Source organism: Denticeps clupeoides, chromosome 17, assembly GCF_900700375.1.
Source record: "Denticeps clupeoides chromosome 17, fDenClu1.1, whole genome shotgun sequence".
In the NCBI taxonomy this organism is placed as follows: domain Eukaryota; kingdom Metazoa; phylum Chordata; class Actinopteri; order Clupeiformes; family Denticipitidae; genus Denticeps; species Denticeps clupeoides.
In genome coordinates, this window is record NC_041723.1 from 11,378,766 (window position 1) to 11,395,374 (window position 16,609).

A 16,609-nucleotide genomic window follows, 5' to 3' on the forward strand; every position below is an offset into this window, starting at 1 on the left:
AGTGCTATGATGAGGTCTAAATCCTGATTGATATACTTCATGGATATTGTTACAGTCTAGATATGCGCTCAGCTGCTGGGCTACGACTTTTTCTAAGATTTTTTATATGAACGGAAGGTTGGATATCAGTCTATAATTTGAAAGCTGACTGCGATCAAGATCCGGCTTTTTAATCAGGGGTCTAATGACTGCTACCTTGAACGAACTTCGTACGTAGCCGGTGCTAAGCGACGAGTTAACAATTTTGAGGACAGAATTTATAATATTGGGTGCTATTTGCTTAAGGAACCTTGTTGGAGTTGGATCCAAAGCGCAAGTACATTGATTTGACGACGAGATTCATTTGATTAATTCATGCTCTTTAATAAGGTTGAATCGTTCTAATCGGTGGTCGTCTATTAGAAGATTATTTTCCATGGAAATATCGGTGGAGCTATTTGTTGTGCGCTTGGTCAAGTTCAGCGGGGTCTGACGGTGAGTTTATCAGCGTTGATAAATCTGGTAAGGTATTAATAAACCTCTGTGCCGTACTTGATGTAATTGTCCGTTTGTCTCTATAACGAGGGGGATTGAGTTTGTTGTGTCTGAGACATATTTTAAAAGCGATGAGGAAATGATCTGAGATCATTTCAGATTGCGGAAGAGTAACTCTATCTTCTATATTTAAACCGAAGGTCAGTACAAGATCGAGCGTGTGACCACCTTCATGAGTAGGTCCTGTTATATGTTGGTTAACTCCATCTGAGTCTAATAAAGACAGGAATGCTGTTCTTAGTGAGTCTTCTAATTTATCACAGTGGATGTTAAAGTCGGCGACAATTAGGGCTTTATCCACAGATACAACTAAGTTGGAGACAAAATCTGTAAATTCACTAAGAAACTCAGAATAAGGTCCAGGGGGTCTATAAATAATAATCAATGGAATGAATTTAGAATTTTTATTTTGTGAGACTACATGAGTTATACTGGTATGTAGAATCTCAAAAGAGTTAAATCCTTGTCCGGGTTTATGAGTAATACCGAGGTTATCCTTATAAATTACTGCGACGCCACCTCCTCTTCCAGTTAAGCGAGGTTGGTGTACATAGCTGTATCCAGGAGGACTAGACTCGTTCAATGCTACAAATTTGTTTTGTTTTAACCAAGTTTCGGTCAGGCACAGTACATCGAACCCCTGATCTGTAATCATTTCATTGACAATGAGCGTTTTAGGTGTGAGAGATCCAACATTTAATAATCCTATCTCAGTAGAAACAAATGTACTCTCACATGACAGTTTGGCGACAATGAAAGATGATAACTTTATTTTGCTGTTTTTATTTGATGGTTGGATTTTAATGCTGAGGTTTTTTTTTTTTTTTAAGGAGGCGGGTCTGAGGTAGTGACGGGCCCCCAGAGATCACGGGCCCCGGTGCGACCGCACCTGCTGAACCGGCTATAGTTACGCCACTGACTGAGAGTGTAGATCTGTTGAAGTTTTAGTGAATTTCATCATGCTGCTGATTTCAGAGAGGAGATGATGGGTCTTTTCATGAGTCCCAGCTTGTCATATATATTGTGGACCTGCATTTTGCTGGAACTGATACCACCTCCAACACCCTCCTCATAGCGTTCCTCTACCTGTCAACCCATCCAGACGTTCAAGGTGGGTCTCTTACAGTGATGTTTCTGATATTGAAAAAAATATTTCTGGTTAAACACTGTCCTCAGTGGCATTTTGTGTTCAGAGAGGTGCCAGCAGGAGATTGATGAGGTCCTTCAGGACAACAATTGTCCCTCGTTTGAGGACAGGCACAAGATGCCCTATGTCTAGGCAGTAATCCACGAGTCACAGCGAGTCGGAGACATTGTACCACTCAGCGTGTTCCACAGCACAGTCACAGACACTGAGCTGATGGGATATTACATACCCAAGGTCAGAACTAGATTTGATTGTAAAGATATTGTTGTTAGAAGAATATTCTACTCTTATACTGTACTCTAAAGAACTCTTCCTGTCTGTGATATCTCTGTAAAACTTTCTTCAGGGGACTTCCTCTTTAGAGAATATTTAGATTAACTTGTAACCTTCTTATTGTCTAACTTATGAATAGAAACTACAATAGAGTGAATAAAAAGATTGTATTCATATTTGGGGGTCCTGGTGAACCAGAATCGATCACTTCATCTATGGTAACATGGAAGCACGTTGTAAGTCGCTCTGGATAAGGGCGTCTGCCAAATGCCTTAAATGTAAATGTAAAAGAATGTATTGATTTGTATCTCACAAACCCATATTTTTTCCGAATAAAAAAAAGAAAACATGCAACATGTTGAAATTGAGACATTTTATTATTTCATGAAAAGTATTAGCTCATTCAGGCATCTCCAAAAGTAAAAACTTAATGGGACCAACAAAAGGCCAGAAGTAAGAAAGTGGTACTTAAAAGAAACAGAAAAGATATTTTTAAAAAATAATAAAAAAGTTAAATGACAAAAGGTCTGCGTCAAAGCAGTACCTCAGGGGTTTACTAATCAGCAGAAAACTCTTTGTTGTAAATGCCCTCCCCTTTCAGCTTGTGGGCATGTGCTAATGTAATGTTCAAGCACCAAAGCCGGAGGTGCAGAACATTGCAGCCGCATTCATCATGGTGGGCTCGCTGGTTCTACTCTGGATATGCTTCAGCCTCTTCTTCCTCCTCCGGACCCAGAGGCCAAGAAACTTCCCACCAGGACCCAGACTCTTTCCGTTATTTGGGAACCTGCTGCAACTGAGCCTCGCCAATCCTCTGAAAGATTTTGAGAGGGTAATGTGATCCTGAGTAAATTTTATTTTTTTATTCAAATGTATTTGCACTTAATGGATCTCTATTAATTATACTAATATTTCCCATTGCTAATTTCTCACTGCAGTCCAGTAGAGTTAAAAAGTAAAGGAACACCTTGGTTATTTAATGTATTCTTGTGTCCACAGCTTTCAAAGCAGTATGGGAAGGTTTTCAGTTTTTTCATTGGGTCGAAGCCAGCAGTTGTTCTCACCGGGGTGGAAAGCATCAAAGAGGCGCTGGTGAATAAGGCTGGGGACTTTTCTGGGCGACCCCATGATTTACTTATCAGCCATGTTACCGAGAACAAGGGTAAGCAGCACATCACCGGGACTGTGAGCTTAATGCTTAATGAACTGCATGTTAAACTACATGTATAGAATAATTATAAATGTATATATGTATTCATGCTACAGGCATCATCATGGCTAACTACGGGCCGAGCTGGAAAGATCATCGGCGCTTTGCACTCATGACCCTGAGGAACTTTGGCCTGGGAAAACAGTCAATGGAGCAGCGGATATTGGGAGAGGTTTCACACATCACTACCTGTTTAGAAAAAAGTGTTGGTAAGAATTTCAATTAATTCTCACGTTAATAAATTAATAATGAAGCAAGTCATGTTTTTTGTATTGGCATGGTACGTTATCACAGTTGTCTGTATAATGAACTAATTTAATGAACTAATGATATTTTAAATGAATGAATGCTGTATGTAAATATTTTATGACATTATTATTAATATATCATCTTTGTAAACAGGACAATCCATGAGCCCACAAACTTTGTTTCACAAGGCTGGATCAAACATCATCTGCTCTATACTGTTTGGAGTCCGTTATGATTATGAAGATTCATTCCTTGTGTCTTTAATCGCCATATTTACTGACAATGCCAAGATTGTCAATGGTCCTTGGGCAATGGTAATACATTAAAACCATTTGATGTTAAGCTAATAATATTAATAACATTTAAATATTAAACATTTACTACATAAACAAAAAAGACCCATTACTCTCAAATATTAATGACAGACACAGGAGTCAGGAAACCAGTCAGTATCTGGTGTTGCCACCATTTGCCTCATGCAGTTCAACACATCTCCGTCTCTTAGAGTGGCCTGTGGAATGTTGGTCCACTCCTCTTCAGTAGTTGCTGAATATTGTCAGGAACTGGAACGGCCTGTTGTACCCGTATTAAGACGCTGTCGTAAACATGCTCAATGCGTGACATGTCTGGTGAGTATGCTCGCCATGCAAGAACTGGGATTGTGTACAGATCCTTATCATGCACAACAATGGGCCTCAGGATTTCATAGATCCAGCTCTGCCAGACACTCCTACAATCAGCATGCCAATTGCACGCTTCCTCGAAAGCTGCAACATCTGTGTCATTGTGCTGTGTGATGCCTTATATTGTGGGCAGACTAAGGCAGCTGTGCAATATTCATGCTGTAGAATCAGCACCTGAAAGTGAAGTGACTATGATACACAGCAGCAAGGCACACAGTGCACACAGTGAAATTTGTCCTCTGCATTTAACCCATCACCCTGAGTGAGCAGTGGGCAGCCATGACAGGCGCCCAGGGAGCAGTGAGTGGGGACGGTGCTTTGCTCAGTGGCACCTCAGTGGCACCTTGGCAGATCAACCTTCCGATTACGGGGCCACTTCCTTAACCACTAGGCCACCAGTGCCCTGCCTTGTTATGCCAAACCTGTGAGGTGGGATGGGTTATCTCGGCAAAGGAGAAGTGCTCACTTACACAGATTTACACCAATTTGTGAAGTAATGGGTTATTTTGTGGATGTAGAAAATGTGCTGCATTTATATTTTTGGTTCATTGTAATTAATTCCTTAATCAGTAAAAGTATGACTATAACATTTTTCTACAGATTTATGACACATTCCCCATGTTAAGGTGTTTGCCTCTGCCATTCAGAAGAGCATTTAGAAATACAGATATATTAAAGAAAATGGCCAATAACATGATCAGTGAGCATAAAAAGACCAGAACCCCAGGAGAGCCCAGGGACTTCATAGACTGCTACCTGGATGAACTGGAGAAGGTGTGAATGAGACCCTCTGAAAAAATTGAGATTGTAGATCTGTTGAACTTTTAGTGAATTTCATCATGCTGCTGATTTCAGAGAGCAGATGATGGTTCTTTTCATGAGTCCCAGCTTGTCATGTATATTGTGGACCTGCATTTTGCTGGGACTGAAACCACCTCCAACACCCTCCTCACAGCGTTCCTCTACCTGTCAACCCATCCAGACGTTCAAGGTGGGTCTCTTGCAGTGACTGTTTCTGATATTAAGTAAAATATTTCTAGTGAACCACAGTCCTCGGTGGCCTTTTGTGTTCAGAGAGGTGCCAGCAGGAGATTGATGAGGTCCTTCAGGACAACAATTGTCCCTCATTTGAGGATAGACACAACATGCCCTATGTCCAGGCAGTAATCCACGAGTCACAGCGAGTCGGAGACATTACACCACTTGGCGGGTTCCACAGCACAGTCACAGACACTGAGCTGATGGGATATAACATCCCCAAGGTGAGAACTAGATTTGATTGTAAAGATATTGTTGTTAGAAGAATATTCTGCTGTTAGAATGTTTTCTAATAAAGTTTTACTCTTTCTGATATCTGCGTAAATAATTCTTTAGGGGACTCTGGTCATTCCAAACCTGTCCTCAGCACTGAAACAGGAGAATCAGTGGAAGTTTCCACATGAATTCAACCCTTCCAATTTCCTGGATGATCAGGGCCAGTTTGTGAAGCCTGAGGCCTTCATGCCCTTTTCTGTTGGTAAGACATCTGTTTAAGTAATTATAGTGATGCTGTAGAATTCAGTTTCCATTTTTTACTATAAATAATGATCTCTAATGATGTTTTCTGTGTTTTTAGGACCCCGCATGTGTCTAGGAGAGGGTTTGGCTCGTATGGAGCTCTTCCTGATCTTGGTCTGTCTGCTGCAGCGCTTTAAGTTTGTTTGGCCTGAGGATGCAGGTGAACCTGACTATACCCCTGTTTTTGGGGTCACCATGTCACCCAGGCCATATAAAATAAGTGTGAAGCTAAGAAACAATAAATAAAACAGAAAACTGTCTGTGGACATAGAGAGTTTTAGACTCTGAAAACGGAACTGAAATGAAAGTAGAAGAAGGCATTGAATTGTAGAATTGGCAGATGTAGAATTGAGTAGAATTGGCAGATGTTATGAAGACATTTAATTGATTTGAACAAAGTGAATATCGTTGAGACTTTTTGTAACATGTGAATATAAAAATGTAATGATTTGTATCTTACAAACCCATATTTTTGGCTGAATAAATCAAAGAAAACTTGAAATTGTTGAAATTGAGAAATTTTACTATTTCATGAAAAGTAGTATCTCAGAGGTTCACTAATCAGCAGAAAACTTTTTACAAAATATGGAATATATACAGAATACCTGTACATACTATTATTGAACAATTTAGTGCTAGACACAAGTGCAAAACACTGAATCTTTAATAATAAACTTAACACAAATAACTAAAAATGGGCATGAGGGCGGAGAACACAAATGAAACAATATTTAGGCTCAACTGAAAGCAAATTGCAGAGACAGACATAAAGGGTTATGCAAACAAGATGAGCCACAATGGGCTTTAAATATTCATATTAATTCAGTGTGATGGGATACAAATGAGGTACAAGACAAAACAGAGATATGGCACCACCTGGTGGGCTGGAGGCGCCAGGACGTTGTAAATGCCCTCCCCTTTCAGCTTGTGGGCATGTGCTGATGTAATGTTCACGCACCAAAGCCGGAGGTGCAGAACAGTGCAGCCGCATTCATCATGGTGGGCTCGCTGGTTCTACTCTGGATATGCTTCAGCCTCCTCTTCTTCCTCCTCCGGACCCAGAGGCCAAGAAACTTCCCACCAGGACCCAGACGCTTTCCGTTATTTGGGAACCTGCTGCAACTGAGCCTCGCCAATCCTATGAAAGATTTTGAGAGGGTAATGTGTTCACAATTAGATTTTCCTTTATAAAACTTTTAACATAAATTGTGGCAAAAATTATTGTGTTTCTTGAACTTCCTGCATTTTAACATTCATTATTGTCAGATCTTACTCTGGTTGTAGCGACAGACTGCAGAGTTAAAAAGTAAAGGAACGCCTTAGTTATGTAATGTGTTATTGTATCCACAGCTTTCAAAGCAGTATGGGAAGGTTTTCAGTTTCTTCATTGGGTCGAAGCCAGCAGTTGTTCTCACCGGGGTGGAAAGCATTAAAGAGGCGCTGGTGAATAAGGCTGGGGACTTTTCTGGGCGACCCCATGATTTACTTATCAGCCATGTTACCGAGAACAAGGGTAAGCAGCACATCACCGGGACTGTGAGCTTAATGCTTAATGAACTGCATGTTAAACTACATGTATAGAATAATTATAAATGTATATATGTATTCACATGCTACAGGCGTCATCATGGCTAACTACGGGCCGAGCTGGAAAGATCATCGGCGCTTTGCGCTCATGACCCTGAGGAACTTTGGCCTGGGAAAACAGTCAATGGAGCAGCGGATATTGGGAGAGGTTTCACACATCACTACCTGTTTAGAAAAAAGTATTGGTAAGAAATTCTTTTAGCAGCCATATATATTTGGTATACCATATACACTTTATACTAAATACATCTATACACTGATTTACTGTCATTTTGCTGCTACTTGTCTGTCTGCTTTGTCTAGTTTGTCTCAAACTGCACTATTTTATGGGTCAGTGCACATTGTCCACAATGTCCTTTGTCAAATTTTTGTGTTGTGCGTTATTCCATTTGCAATATGTCTTTTTGCACACTGTGTCACTCCAAAGCATTGCAATCTCATCTCTCTGAGTGAAAATGGTAATTTAACTATAGTTTATTAGTAGTAGTACTTAGTACAGTTGTCTGGCATATGCCTTTTTAATGAACAAATGGCATTTTAAATCTAAAAGTAATTTTCTATATAAATGTTCTAAAATTATTATTCACATATAATTGCTGTACACAGGAAAATCTATGAGCCCGCAGACTTTGTTCCATAAGGCTTCATCAAATATCATCTGCTCCATTCTGCTTGGAGTCCGTAATGATTATGAAGATTCATTCCTTGAGTCTATAATCTCCATATTTATTGAAAATGCAAAGATGGCCAACGGTCCATGGGCGATGGTAAGATATGGAAATCATGTAATATTCAATACTGTATTAATATCATGTAATATTAATATATAATTTAATACATAATTAATACTTTATTCAGCAAAAGCATGACTATAACATTTTTCTACAGATTTATGACACATTTCCCATGTTAAGGTGTTTGCCTCTGCCATTCAGAAGAGCATTTAGAAATGCGGTTATATTAAAGAAAATGGCCAATAACATGATCAGTGAGCATAAAAAGACCAGAACCCCAGGAGAGCCCAGGGACTTCATAGACTGCTACCTGGATGAACTGGAGAAGGTGTGAATGAGACCCTCTGAAATATTGAGAGTGTAGATCTTACTGTAGATCTGTTGAACTTTTAGTGAATTTCATCATGCTGCTGATTTCAGAGAGGAGATGATGGGTCTTTTCATGAGTCCCAGCTTGTCATGTATATTTTGGATCTGCAAATTGCTGGGACTGAAACCACCTCCAACACCCTCCTCACAGCGTTCCTCTACCTGGCAACACATCCAGACGTTCAAGGTGGGTCTCTTGCAGTGATGTTTCTGATATTCAATAAAATATTTCTGGTGAACCACAGTCCTCTGAGACCTTTTGTGTTTAGAGAGGTGCCAGCAGGAGATTGATGAGGTCCTTCAGGACAACAATTGTCCCTCATTTGAGGACAGACACAAGATGCCCTATGTCCAGGCAGTAATCCACGAGTCACAGCGAGTTGGAGACATTGTACCACTCAGCGTGTTCCACAGCACAGTCACAGACACTGAGCTGATGGGATATAACATCCCCAAGGTAAGAACTAGATTTGATTGTAAAGATATTGTTGTTAGAAGAATATTCTACTCTTATACTGTACTCTAAAGAACTCTTCCTGTCTGTGATATCTCTGTAAAACTTTCTTCAGGGGACTCTGATCATTCCAAACTTGTCCTCAACACTGAGCCAGGAGAATCAATGGAAGTTTCCACATGAATTCAACCCTTCCAATTTCCTGGATGATCAGGGCCAGTTTGTGAAGCCTGAGGCCTTCATGCCTTTTTCTGTTGGTAAGAGTTCAGTTAAAGTTATTATAGTGATACCGTAGCAATCTCTTTCCATTTTGTTTTACTATAAATAATGATCTCTAATTATTTTATTTGTGATTTTAGGACCCCGCATGTGTCTAGGAGAGGGTTTGGCTCGTATGGAGCTCTTCCTGATCTTGGTCTGTTTGCTGCAGCGCTTTAAGTTTGTTTGGCCTGAGGATGCAGGTGAACCTGACTATACCCCTGTTTTTGGGGTCACCATGTCACCCAGGCCATATAAAATGTGTGTAAAGCTGCGAAAAAAATAATGTCTAGCATGTGTCAAGTTAAAGGAAGGGAGGACCCAAGCACCAGTGTTGCAAAAATAATAATAATAATTAATTGCTAAACCAATTAAAATGCAGGTTTTAGCAGGTTCCCCAGTTTCGAGTTGTATGCACATGTATACACACAGAAGAAATGGCCTTGACATTAACTAAACCAAGTCCTTAATACACGGTGGTGGTGCAGAGTAATGAAGGGCCTGACCGGCATGGATGAGCCGAGGGTTTGACAAAAGGTGAGGGCAGTCAGGACAGATTAACATGGAGCAAAGACAAAAAATAACCACCTGAGAACAATCTGTTTATGTGTATATAAAGAAATTTAGCTGATATTTTTTGCAGTGTGACTCAACTCAAAAAGCTATAGTTCATTTAAATAGCAGTTATAGTTATTTCAATAGCAGCTATGGTTTGTGACTAGTTTTTGTAATTATGTCCTGCAACAAATACAAATTGTATGTTTTGTAATTATATCCTGCAAAAAATACAAATTGTATGTTGTAAAACCAATAAACATTTTTTTTTGTTTCAAGTCAGGTGAAGCCATTTGTTTCTTTAAAAATATTCCATTAAAAAAACCATAACGTTCTGCACTCACAGATTTCACTTAAGTTGTTCAAATGTTCACATCTTCAGTTTTTCAGGCTGCATAGGAAATTATTGCAAAAAAAAAAAGATTGTTGTTCTTAATTAATTTAAAACATTCAATATGTTCAAATTTTTCACTTGTTGTTCACTGACACACTGCAGACCAAGTAGCATATAAAAAAATTTGGATACTGGGAGAGGTTTCATATGTCACTACCTGCTTGGGAGTCTTGGTAATCATGTAAAAGGCAATGCCAACTTGAATAATAATACCTATAAGCCTTAACATTAAAACACACAGCAAGGCCATCTGGATAAACCGATTATCTTGATAAAATGGGTCGATGTAATGTAGGTTTTGGAAATGTTTTTTTACCCACCAAGGTTGTCAATCACCTCATAGAGAGATACCATCATAAGGGAAAATTAAGTCTCTGACTTAAACACGGTAGAAAGATGAGAAAAGCGACATGGAAATAAGCTATTTTGTTCAACTGAAACACATGGGGATGGATAGTACTACTGCTATACTGCAGCCAGCCAGATGTACAGTGTGTTAAACCTGTGGTGGCTTCACTTTTTTATATGAAGTGTAGAGCAGGACTTTCACTGCTGATGGTTGGAACCATCCACAGTGTAAGGATGTAATTGACCGAATGTGGCGCATTGTTGACTTTGTCTAAGCATCTCGAATTCCGCAAGTCTGCATTAATTATCATATGCTCTACTCTGTTTGGTGTCCATTATGATTATGAGAATGCATTCCTTTTGGATATAATCATCATGATTAATGGCATCAATGGACCCAAGACAATGGTAAGACATCAAGGAAGAGATATTTTACACATGGAATTTATCAGACACTCTTACCACAGCAACTTACAATCAGTAGTTACAGGGACAGTCCCCCCTGGAGACACACAGTTACGTGTCTTGCTCAGGGACACAATGTTTGTAAGTGGGGTTTGATCCTGTGACCTTGCGGTCTTCTGGTTCACAAGTGAGTGTGTTACTCACTAGGCTGGGGGGGGGCAGTGGTGGCCTGGCAGGTAAGGAAACAGATCCATAATCAGAAGGTTGCCACCAAGGTGCCACTGAGTAAAGCACCGTCCCCACACACAGCTCCCCGGGTGCCTGTCATGGCTGCCCACTGCTCACCAAGGGTGTTGGTTAAAAGCAGAGGACACATTTTGTGGTGTCACTGTGTGTTGTGCTGCAGTGTATCACAATGAAAATCACTTCACTTTCACCATATTTCAGTTTAGCTCAGTTCCATTCATATTGACGTTGTTTATTTCTATCTTCAGATTTATGACACTTTTACCATGATAAGAGGTTTGCCTTTGCCATTCCAAAGAGCATTCGAGAATTACATAATATTAAAAGAAATGTTCCGTAACATGATCAGTCAGCATAAAAAGACCTGGACCTCAGGTCAGGACGAACTGGAGAAGGTGTGAATGAGACCCATGGTAATGTTGGGAACAAGGATTGAAAAGGAAATGAAACATAATATTTTAATTCCTTTCCAGTGTTCCAGGGACTCTCGTCTAATTAAAAAAATTATAAAAGAATGGTTAATAACATTATACTAAAACCGACTGCATCCACAAATCAGCCTACACCATCAGGCATTCCATCAAAAACAGAGATTTGAAACTATTTATGTTCTAGTTTTTGATTACGTTCAACCCAGAAATGTAGTCAGATTCCAGTTTTAATCCCTGATTGAGAGTATATATCTTGCTGTACCTCTGTTCCACCTGTGTTGAATGTCACACCTCTGCTCATCTCTGCATCTCATGAAGAGAAGGTGACACTGTTTGTTATTTTCAGCGATCAGTATCAGTCCCAGCTTGTCATGCGTATTTTGGTCCTGTAAATGGCTGGAACTGATACCTCCTCCAACACCCTCTTCACAGCCTGGAGGGGGGGCAGTGGTCGCCTAGGAGGTAAGGAACTCGACAATTCTCCTGTTTTGGGGTCACCATGTCACTTAAACGATATAAAATAATGTATCAGACTGAATGCCGTCTATGGACAATCTGTGACAGGAATCAGAAGAAGTGGTGACAGTGCTTATGTCATCTGCATGTAGCAGAAACAATATGTTCATGATATCTTACAAATGAAATTGTGTGGTTTAAGATTTCTATGTGACTGCTGAACTTTACCAATTCAAATATTTAGTTTTGGGTGGGGCTCTTCCTCTTCTTTTGCAAAAATTATTGTAAACAACTTGAACACACCAAGAACATTCTATTCATTCTATATACACACAATTTTAGAAGAAACTCATCAAATTGCATCTGTATTTTTCACCTCTGTCCAATTATTCATATCTTTGTTTGTAACTCAGACTTTCAACATATGTTTCATTTGCTCATCCTCAATGAGGGAAAACTAACAGAATGCCACACAGAAGCCACTCCCCTTTCAGCTTGTGGGTGTGTGCTGACGTTTATCATGTGAATGAAGCAGAAGGTGCAGGACAGTGCGGCGGCATTCATCATGGTGGGATCACTGGTACTACTTTGGATATGCTTCAGCCTCCTCTTCTTCCTCTTGAGGACACAGAGACCCAAAAACTTCCCACCGGGTCCCAGAATCTTACCGTTATTTGGGAACCTGCTGCAGCTGAACCTTGCCAACCCTATGAAAGATCTTGAGAGGGTAATGAGTCCTGAGCAGATGCTTCTTTAAAAAAACTTTAAATATAAATTGTGGCACCGTATGATTGTAGTGGTTGTACTTACTGCATTTAAAATATAAATTAAGTTCCGATTTTCCACTGGCTCTAGTAACAGACTGCAGACCAGCAGAGTTAAAAATTAAAGGAACGCCTTGATTATGTAATGTGTTCTTGTGTCCACAGCTTTCAAAGCAGTATGGGAAGGTTTTCGGTTTTTTCATTGGGTCGAAGCCAGCAGTTGTTCTCACCGGGGTGGAAAACATCAAAGAGGCGCTGGTGAATAAGGCTGGGGACTTTTCTGGGCGACCCCTTGATATGCTTATCAGCCATGTTACCGAGAGCAAGGGTAAGCAGCACATCACCGGGACTGTGACATGTGATTTGTATTTATTTTATAAACTATAAACTCTGTTACAGTTATACAATATGCATGCAAATTAGTGCTATCAAAGGAGTAAACATTTTAATAAGATTAATTTTGATTATCCCTGATAAAATTTAACTAATTTTTATCTGTATTAATCACATTTTATTTGCATGAGCAAACAGACTAAAAAAAGGGAATATATGTGCACTTAACAGGTCTATTACATCTTGAACATTCATGTTAACAAAAAAATCCACTACAGTATTAATAGGTCTGCAGTTTGTTGCAATCCACTTGGCCTCTGTGACGCGTTAGCCAAAGTGCTGGCAGCACCCCTGACTGATGTATGCTTGGTGATGTGGTGTTTTTTTAATGTATTCAAAATTGTGTTAGAGAGGGCCAATGAGCTGTTTATTATCTTCCATATTCAGTTAATTGGCTCTGCTGCCTTTTATTACCAGATCAACTGCCCATTTGCACATGTGCAAAGGGCACATGGGGCACCGACCTCTACAACTCATACAAAATGCAGCAGCATGACTGATTTTCAACCTTCCCAAATTCTCCCACACCACCCCTCTGCTACGTTCCCTCCACTGGCTCCCAGTAGCTGCACGCATCAGATTCAAAATGCTGATGCTGGCCTACAAAGCCAAACATGGAGTAGCACCATCCTACCTCACAGCCCTTATTACACCTCGCACTGCACCTCGTATACTCCAACAGAGTGAAACAAAAAGATTGTATTCATAGTTGGGGGTCCTAGTGAACCAGAATTGATCTCTTCATTGATGGTAACTTGAAAACGCGTTGTAAGTCGCTCTGGATAAGAGCGTCTGCCAATTGCCGTAAATGTAAAATGTAAATGAAAGTCTACTTGGACAAACTGTCCAAAATGCATTGACATAGACATTTCAGGGATTTTGAGTCATTCTGATCCAAAAAAACAACATGATGATGGACATTAACATGTTACTTTTGACAGACCTGATGTAAATACATTTGCGTTATACAGGTGTCATCCTGGCTAACTACGGGCCGAGCTGGAAAGATCATCGGCGCTTTGCACTCATGACCCTGAGGAACTTCGGCCTGGGAAAACAGTCAATGGAGCAGCGGATACTGGTAGAGGTTTCACACGTCACTACCTGCTTAGAAAGAAGTGTTGGTAAGAAATTCAACACATTGTCCTCACAATCATTAGATTGGATCCTATGGGATATACCGCACAGCCATTACATTAAAATACATGAACAGGTGGGCTGAATAACTGTGACGTCCTTTAGGGGCCTTGACCACTAGGGGCCGCTATTTGACACAGACTTTATATTTGGATCTATTCCCTTTGTCTATGGACGTGTATATAACTGAACATTAAAATTATTCTCCCTGGCATTGTGGTTATTATGGATGATAATGTTTCATTGATGCTTTTGGGCATTGAAGACTAACCCATCTTGTTTTAATACATGTGATCCTGCATGTTGGAAAACAGGAAAATCCATGAGCCCTCAGACTTTATTCCACAAGGCTGCATCAAATATCGTCTGCGCTATTCTCTTTGGAGTCCGTTATGATTATGAAGATGCATTCCTTTTGTCTGTAATTAACATGATTACTGACAGCACAAAAATTGCCAATGGACCTTGGGCAATGGTAAGACATCAATACTTAAATCTGTGTGAAATCTACAGCCACAGTAAATCATATTAATGTAAATTCATGATAGTTGGTTACATTAATAATAAGAAAGATTTTATTCTCTTTAACATGTTTCTTATCAGATACTTATATTTCTTTCTGTAGATTTACGACACTTTTCCAATGTTAAGGGGTTTGCCTTTGCCATTCCAAAGAGCATTTAAGAATTTTGATAAATTAAAGGAAATGTCGTGTAACATGATCAGTCAGCATAAAAAGACAAGGACCCCAGGACAGCCCAGGGACTTCATAGACTGCTACTTGGATGAACTGGAGAAGGTTTGAATGAGACCTACTGTAGATCTTATTGATCCTCTGTTCAACCTTTACTGAATATCATCCTTCTGCTGAACTCTTTATCTCAGAGAGGAGACGATCCATCCTCTTTTCATGAGTCCCAGCTTGTCATGTATATTTTGGACCTGTATTTGGCTGGAACTGATACCACCTCCAACACCCTCCTCACAGCGTTCCTCTACCTGTCAACCCATCCAGACATTCAAGGTGGGTCTCTGTCAGTGACTGTTTCTGATATTAAGTAAAATATTTCTGGTGAATCACAGTCCTCGGTGGCCTTTTGTGTTCAGAGAGGTGCCAGCAGGAGATTGATGAGGTCCTTCAGGACAACAAGTGTCCCTCGTTTGAGGACAGACACAAGATGCCCTATGTCCAGGCAGTAATCCACGAGTCACAGCGAGTCGGAGACATTGTACCACTCAGCGTGTTCCACAGCACAGTCACAGACACTAAGCTGATGGGATATAACATCCCCAAGGTGAGAACTAGATTTGATTGTAAAGATATTGTTGTTAGAAGAATATTCTGCTGTTAGAATGTTTTCTAATAAAGTTTTACTCTTTGTGATATCTGCGTAAATCATTCTTTAGGGGACTCTGGTCATTCCAAACCTGTCCTCAGCACTGAAACAGGAGAATCAGTGGAAGTTTCCACATGAATTCAACCCTTCCAATTTCCTGGATGATCAGGGCCAGTTTGTGAAGCCTGAGGCCTTCATGCCCTTTTCTGTTGGTAAGAGTTCATTTTTTTAAATATATATATACATATTAGTATTTCTAATATGTGTCCGGTGTTTCTACAGTGTGAATGATAATCTGTGATTATGTGAATGTTTTTTAGGACCCCGCATGTGTCTAGGAGAGGGTTTGGCTCGTATGGAACTCTTTCTGTTCTTGGTCTGTTTACTTCAGCGCTTTAAGTTCGTTTGGCCTGAGGATGCAGGCAAACCCGACTATACCCCTGTTTTTGGGGTCACCTTGTCACCCAGGCCATATAAAATGGATGTGAGGCTGAGAAAGAATAACTAAGATGTCATTGGACATAATCTATGTGAGTGGCTGACAAAGCATGTAGCTAATAATTCTTCATTTGTCAGAATTAATTTCTTTAATTCTGAATACGTATTAAATGTAAACGTAATTCAGGCTTCCTATGTGGATTTAAAGGTCAGAGCACCTTTTACCTTTTTATTTGTTCACAACAATAAAATGTTGAATTTTTAAACTGTGGTGTAAATGAATTTTTTATTAATTGAAATGAACAAGGAATGAAAAAGGTTCTCAAAAACACACACATGATAATAATGCATATATATACTCTAGTAGTCACAGCATGTTACAGCCTAATTCTAAACAGAATAATTTCATTGTTTCCCTCAGAATTCTCCACACAACACCCCATAATGACAATGTGAAATTTTTTTACCTGAGGTTTTGTCAAATTTATTAAAAATAAAAAACAGGGGTTACGCGGCCGGGTTTGGCATCCAGTATAAGGTCCTGGCCGCCATGTTTTATTTCTGCCTTTTTGACCCTTTTTATCCACCGATGCTTCTCCTGGATTGCCCTTGTCAGTTCCTGTCTATGACACCAGATATCTGTAACCACA

General features: G+C 39.9%; 3 protein-coding genes across 3 annotated transcripts; all 3 read left to right on the forward strand.

Moving 5' to 3' along the window:
* The first annotated feature begins 1,749 nt into the window (after nucleotides 1–1,749).
* Nucleotides 1,750–5,966, forward strand: LOC114767392 (cytochrome P450 2F2-like). The gene is made up of 10 exons (XM_028959127.1): nucleotides 1,750–1,915; nucleotides 2,556–2,786; nucleotides 2,954–3,116; nucleotides 3,221–3,373; nucleotides 3,567–3,727; nucleotides 4,697–4,870; nucleotides 4,952–5,087; nucleotides 5,171–5,358; nucleotides 5,471–5,612; nucleotides 5,712–5,966. Exons 2-10 carry the CDS (start codon nucleotides 2,628–2,630, stop codon nucleotides 5,897–5,899), a joined length of 1,464 nt encoding a protein of 487 aa, XP_028814960.1. The 5' UTR covers nucleotides 1,750–1,915; nucleotides 2,556–2,627; the 3' UTR covers nucleotides 5,900–5,966.
* Nucleotides 5,967–6,578: 612 nt separating this feature from the next.
* Nucleotides 6,579–9,892, forward strand: LOC114767257 (cytochrome P450 2D3-like). The gene is made up of 9 exons (XM_028958861.1): nucleotides 6,579–6,811; nucleotides 7,004–7,166; nucleotides 7,273–7,425; nucleotides 7,847–8,007; nucleotides 8,129–8,302; nucleotides 8,395–8,530; nucleotides 8,613–8,800; nucleotides 8,913–9,054; nucleotides 9,157–9,892. Exons 1-9 carry the CDS (start codon nucleotides 6,650–6,652, stop codon nucleotides 9,339–9,341), a joined length of 1,464 nt encoding a protein of 487 aa, XP_028814694.1. The 5' UTR covers nucleotides 6,579–6,649; the 3' UTR covers nucleotides 9,342–9,892.
* A 2,479-nt stretch (nucleotides 9,893–12,371) lies between these two features.
* Nucleotides 12,372–16,225, forward strand: LOC114767256 (cytochrome P450 2F2-like). The gene is made up of 9 exons (XM_028958860.1): nucleotides 12,372–12,617; nucleotides 12,820–12,982; nucleotides 14,019–14,171; nucleotides 14,499–14,659; nucleotides 14,810–14,983; nucleotides 15,070–15,208; nucleotides 15,292–15,479; nucleotides 15,592–15,733; nucleotides 15,842–16,225. The coding sequence occupies exons 1-9, from the start codon at nucleotides 12,417–12,419 to the stop codon at nucleotides 16,027–16,029; spliced, it is 1,509 nt and encodes a 502-aa protein (XP_028814693.1). The 5' UTR covers nucleotides 12,372–12,416; the 3' UTR covers nucleotides 16,030–16,225.
* Nucleotides 16,226–16,609: the final 384 nt, after the last annotated feature.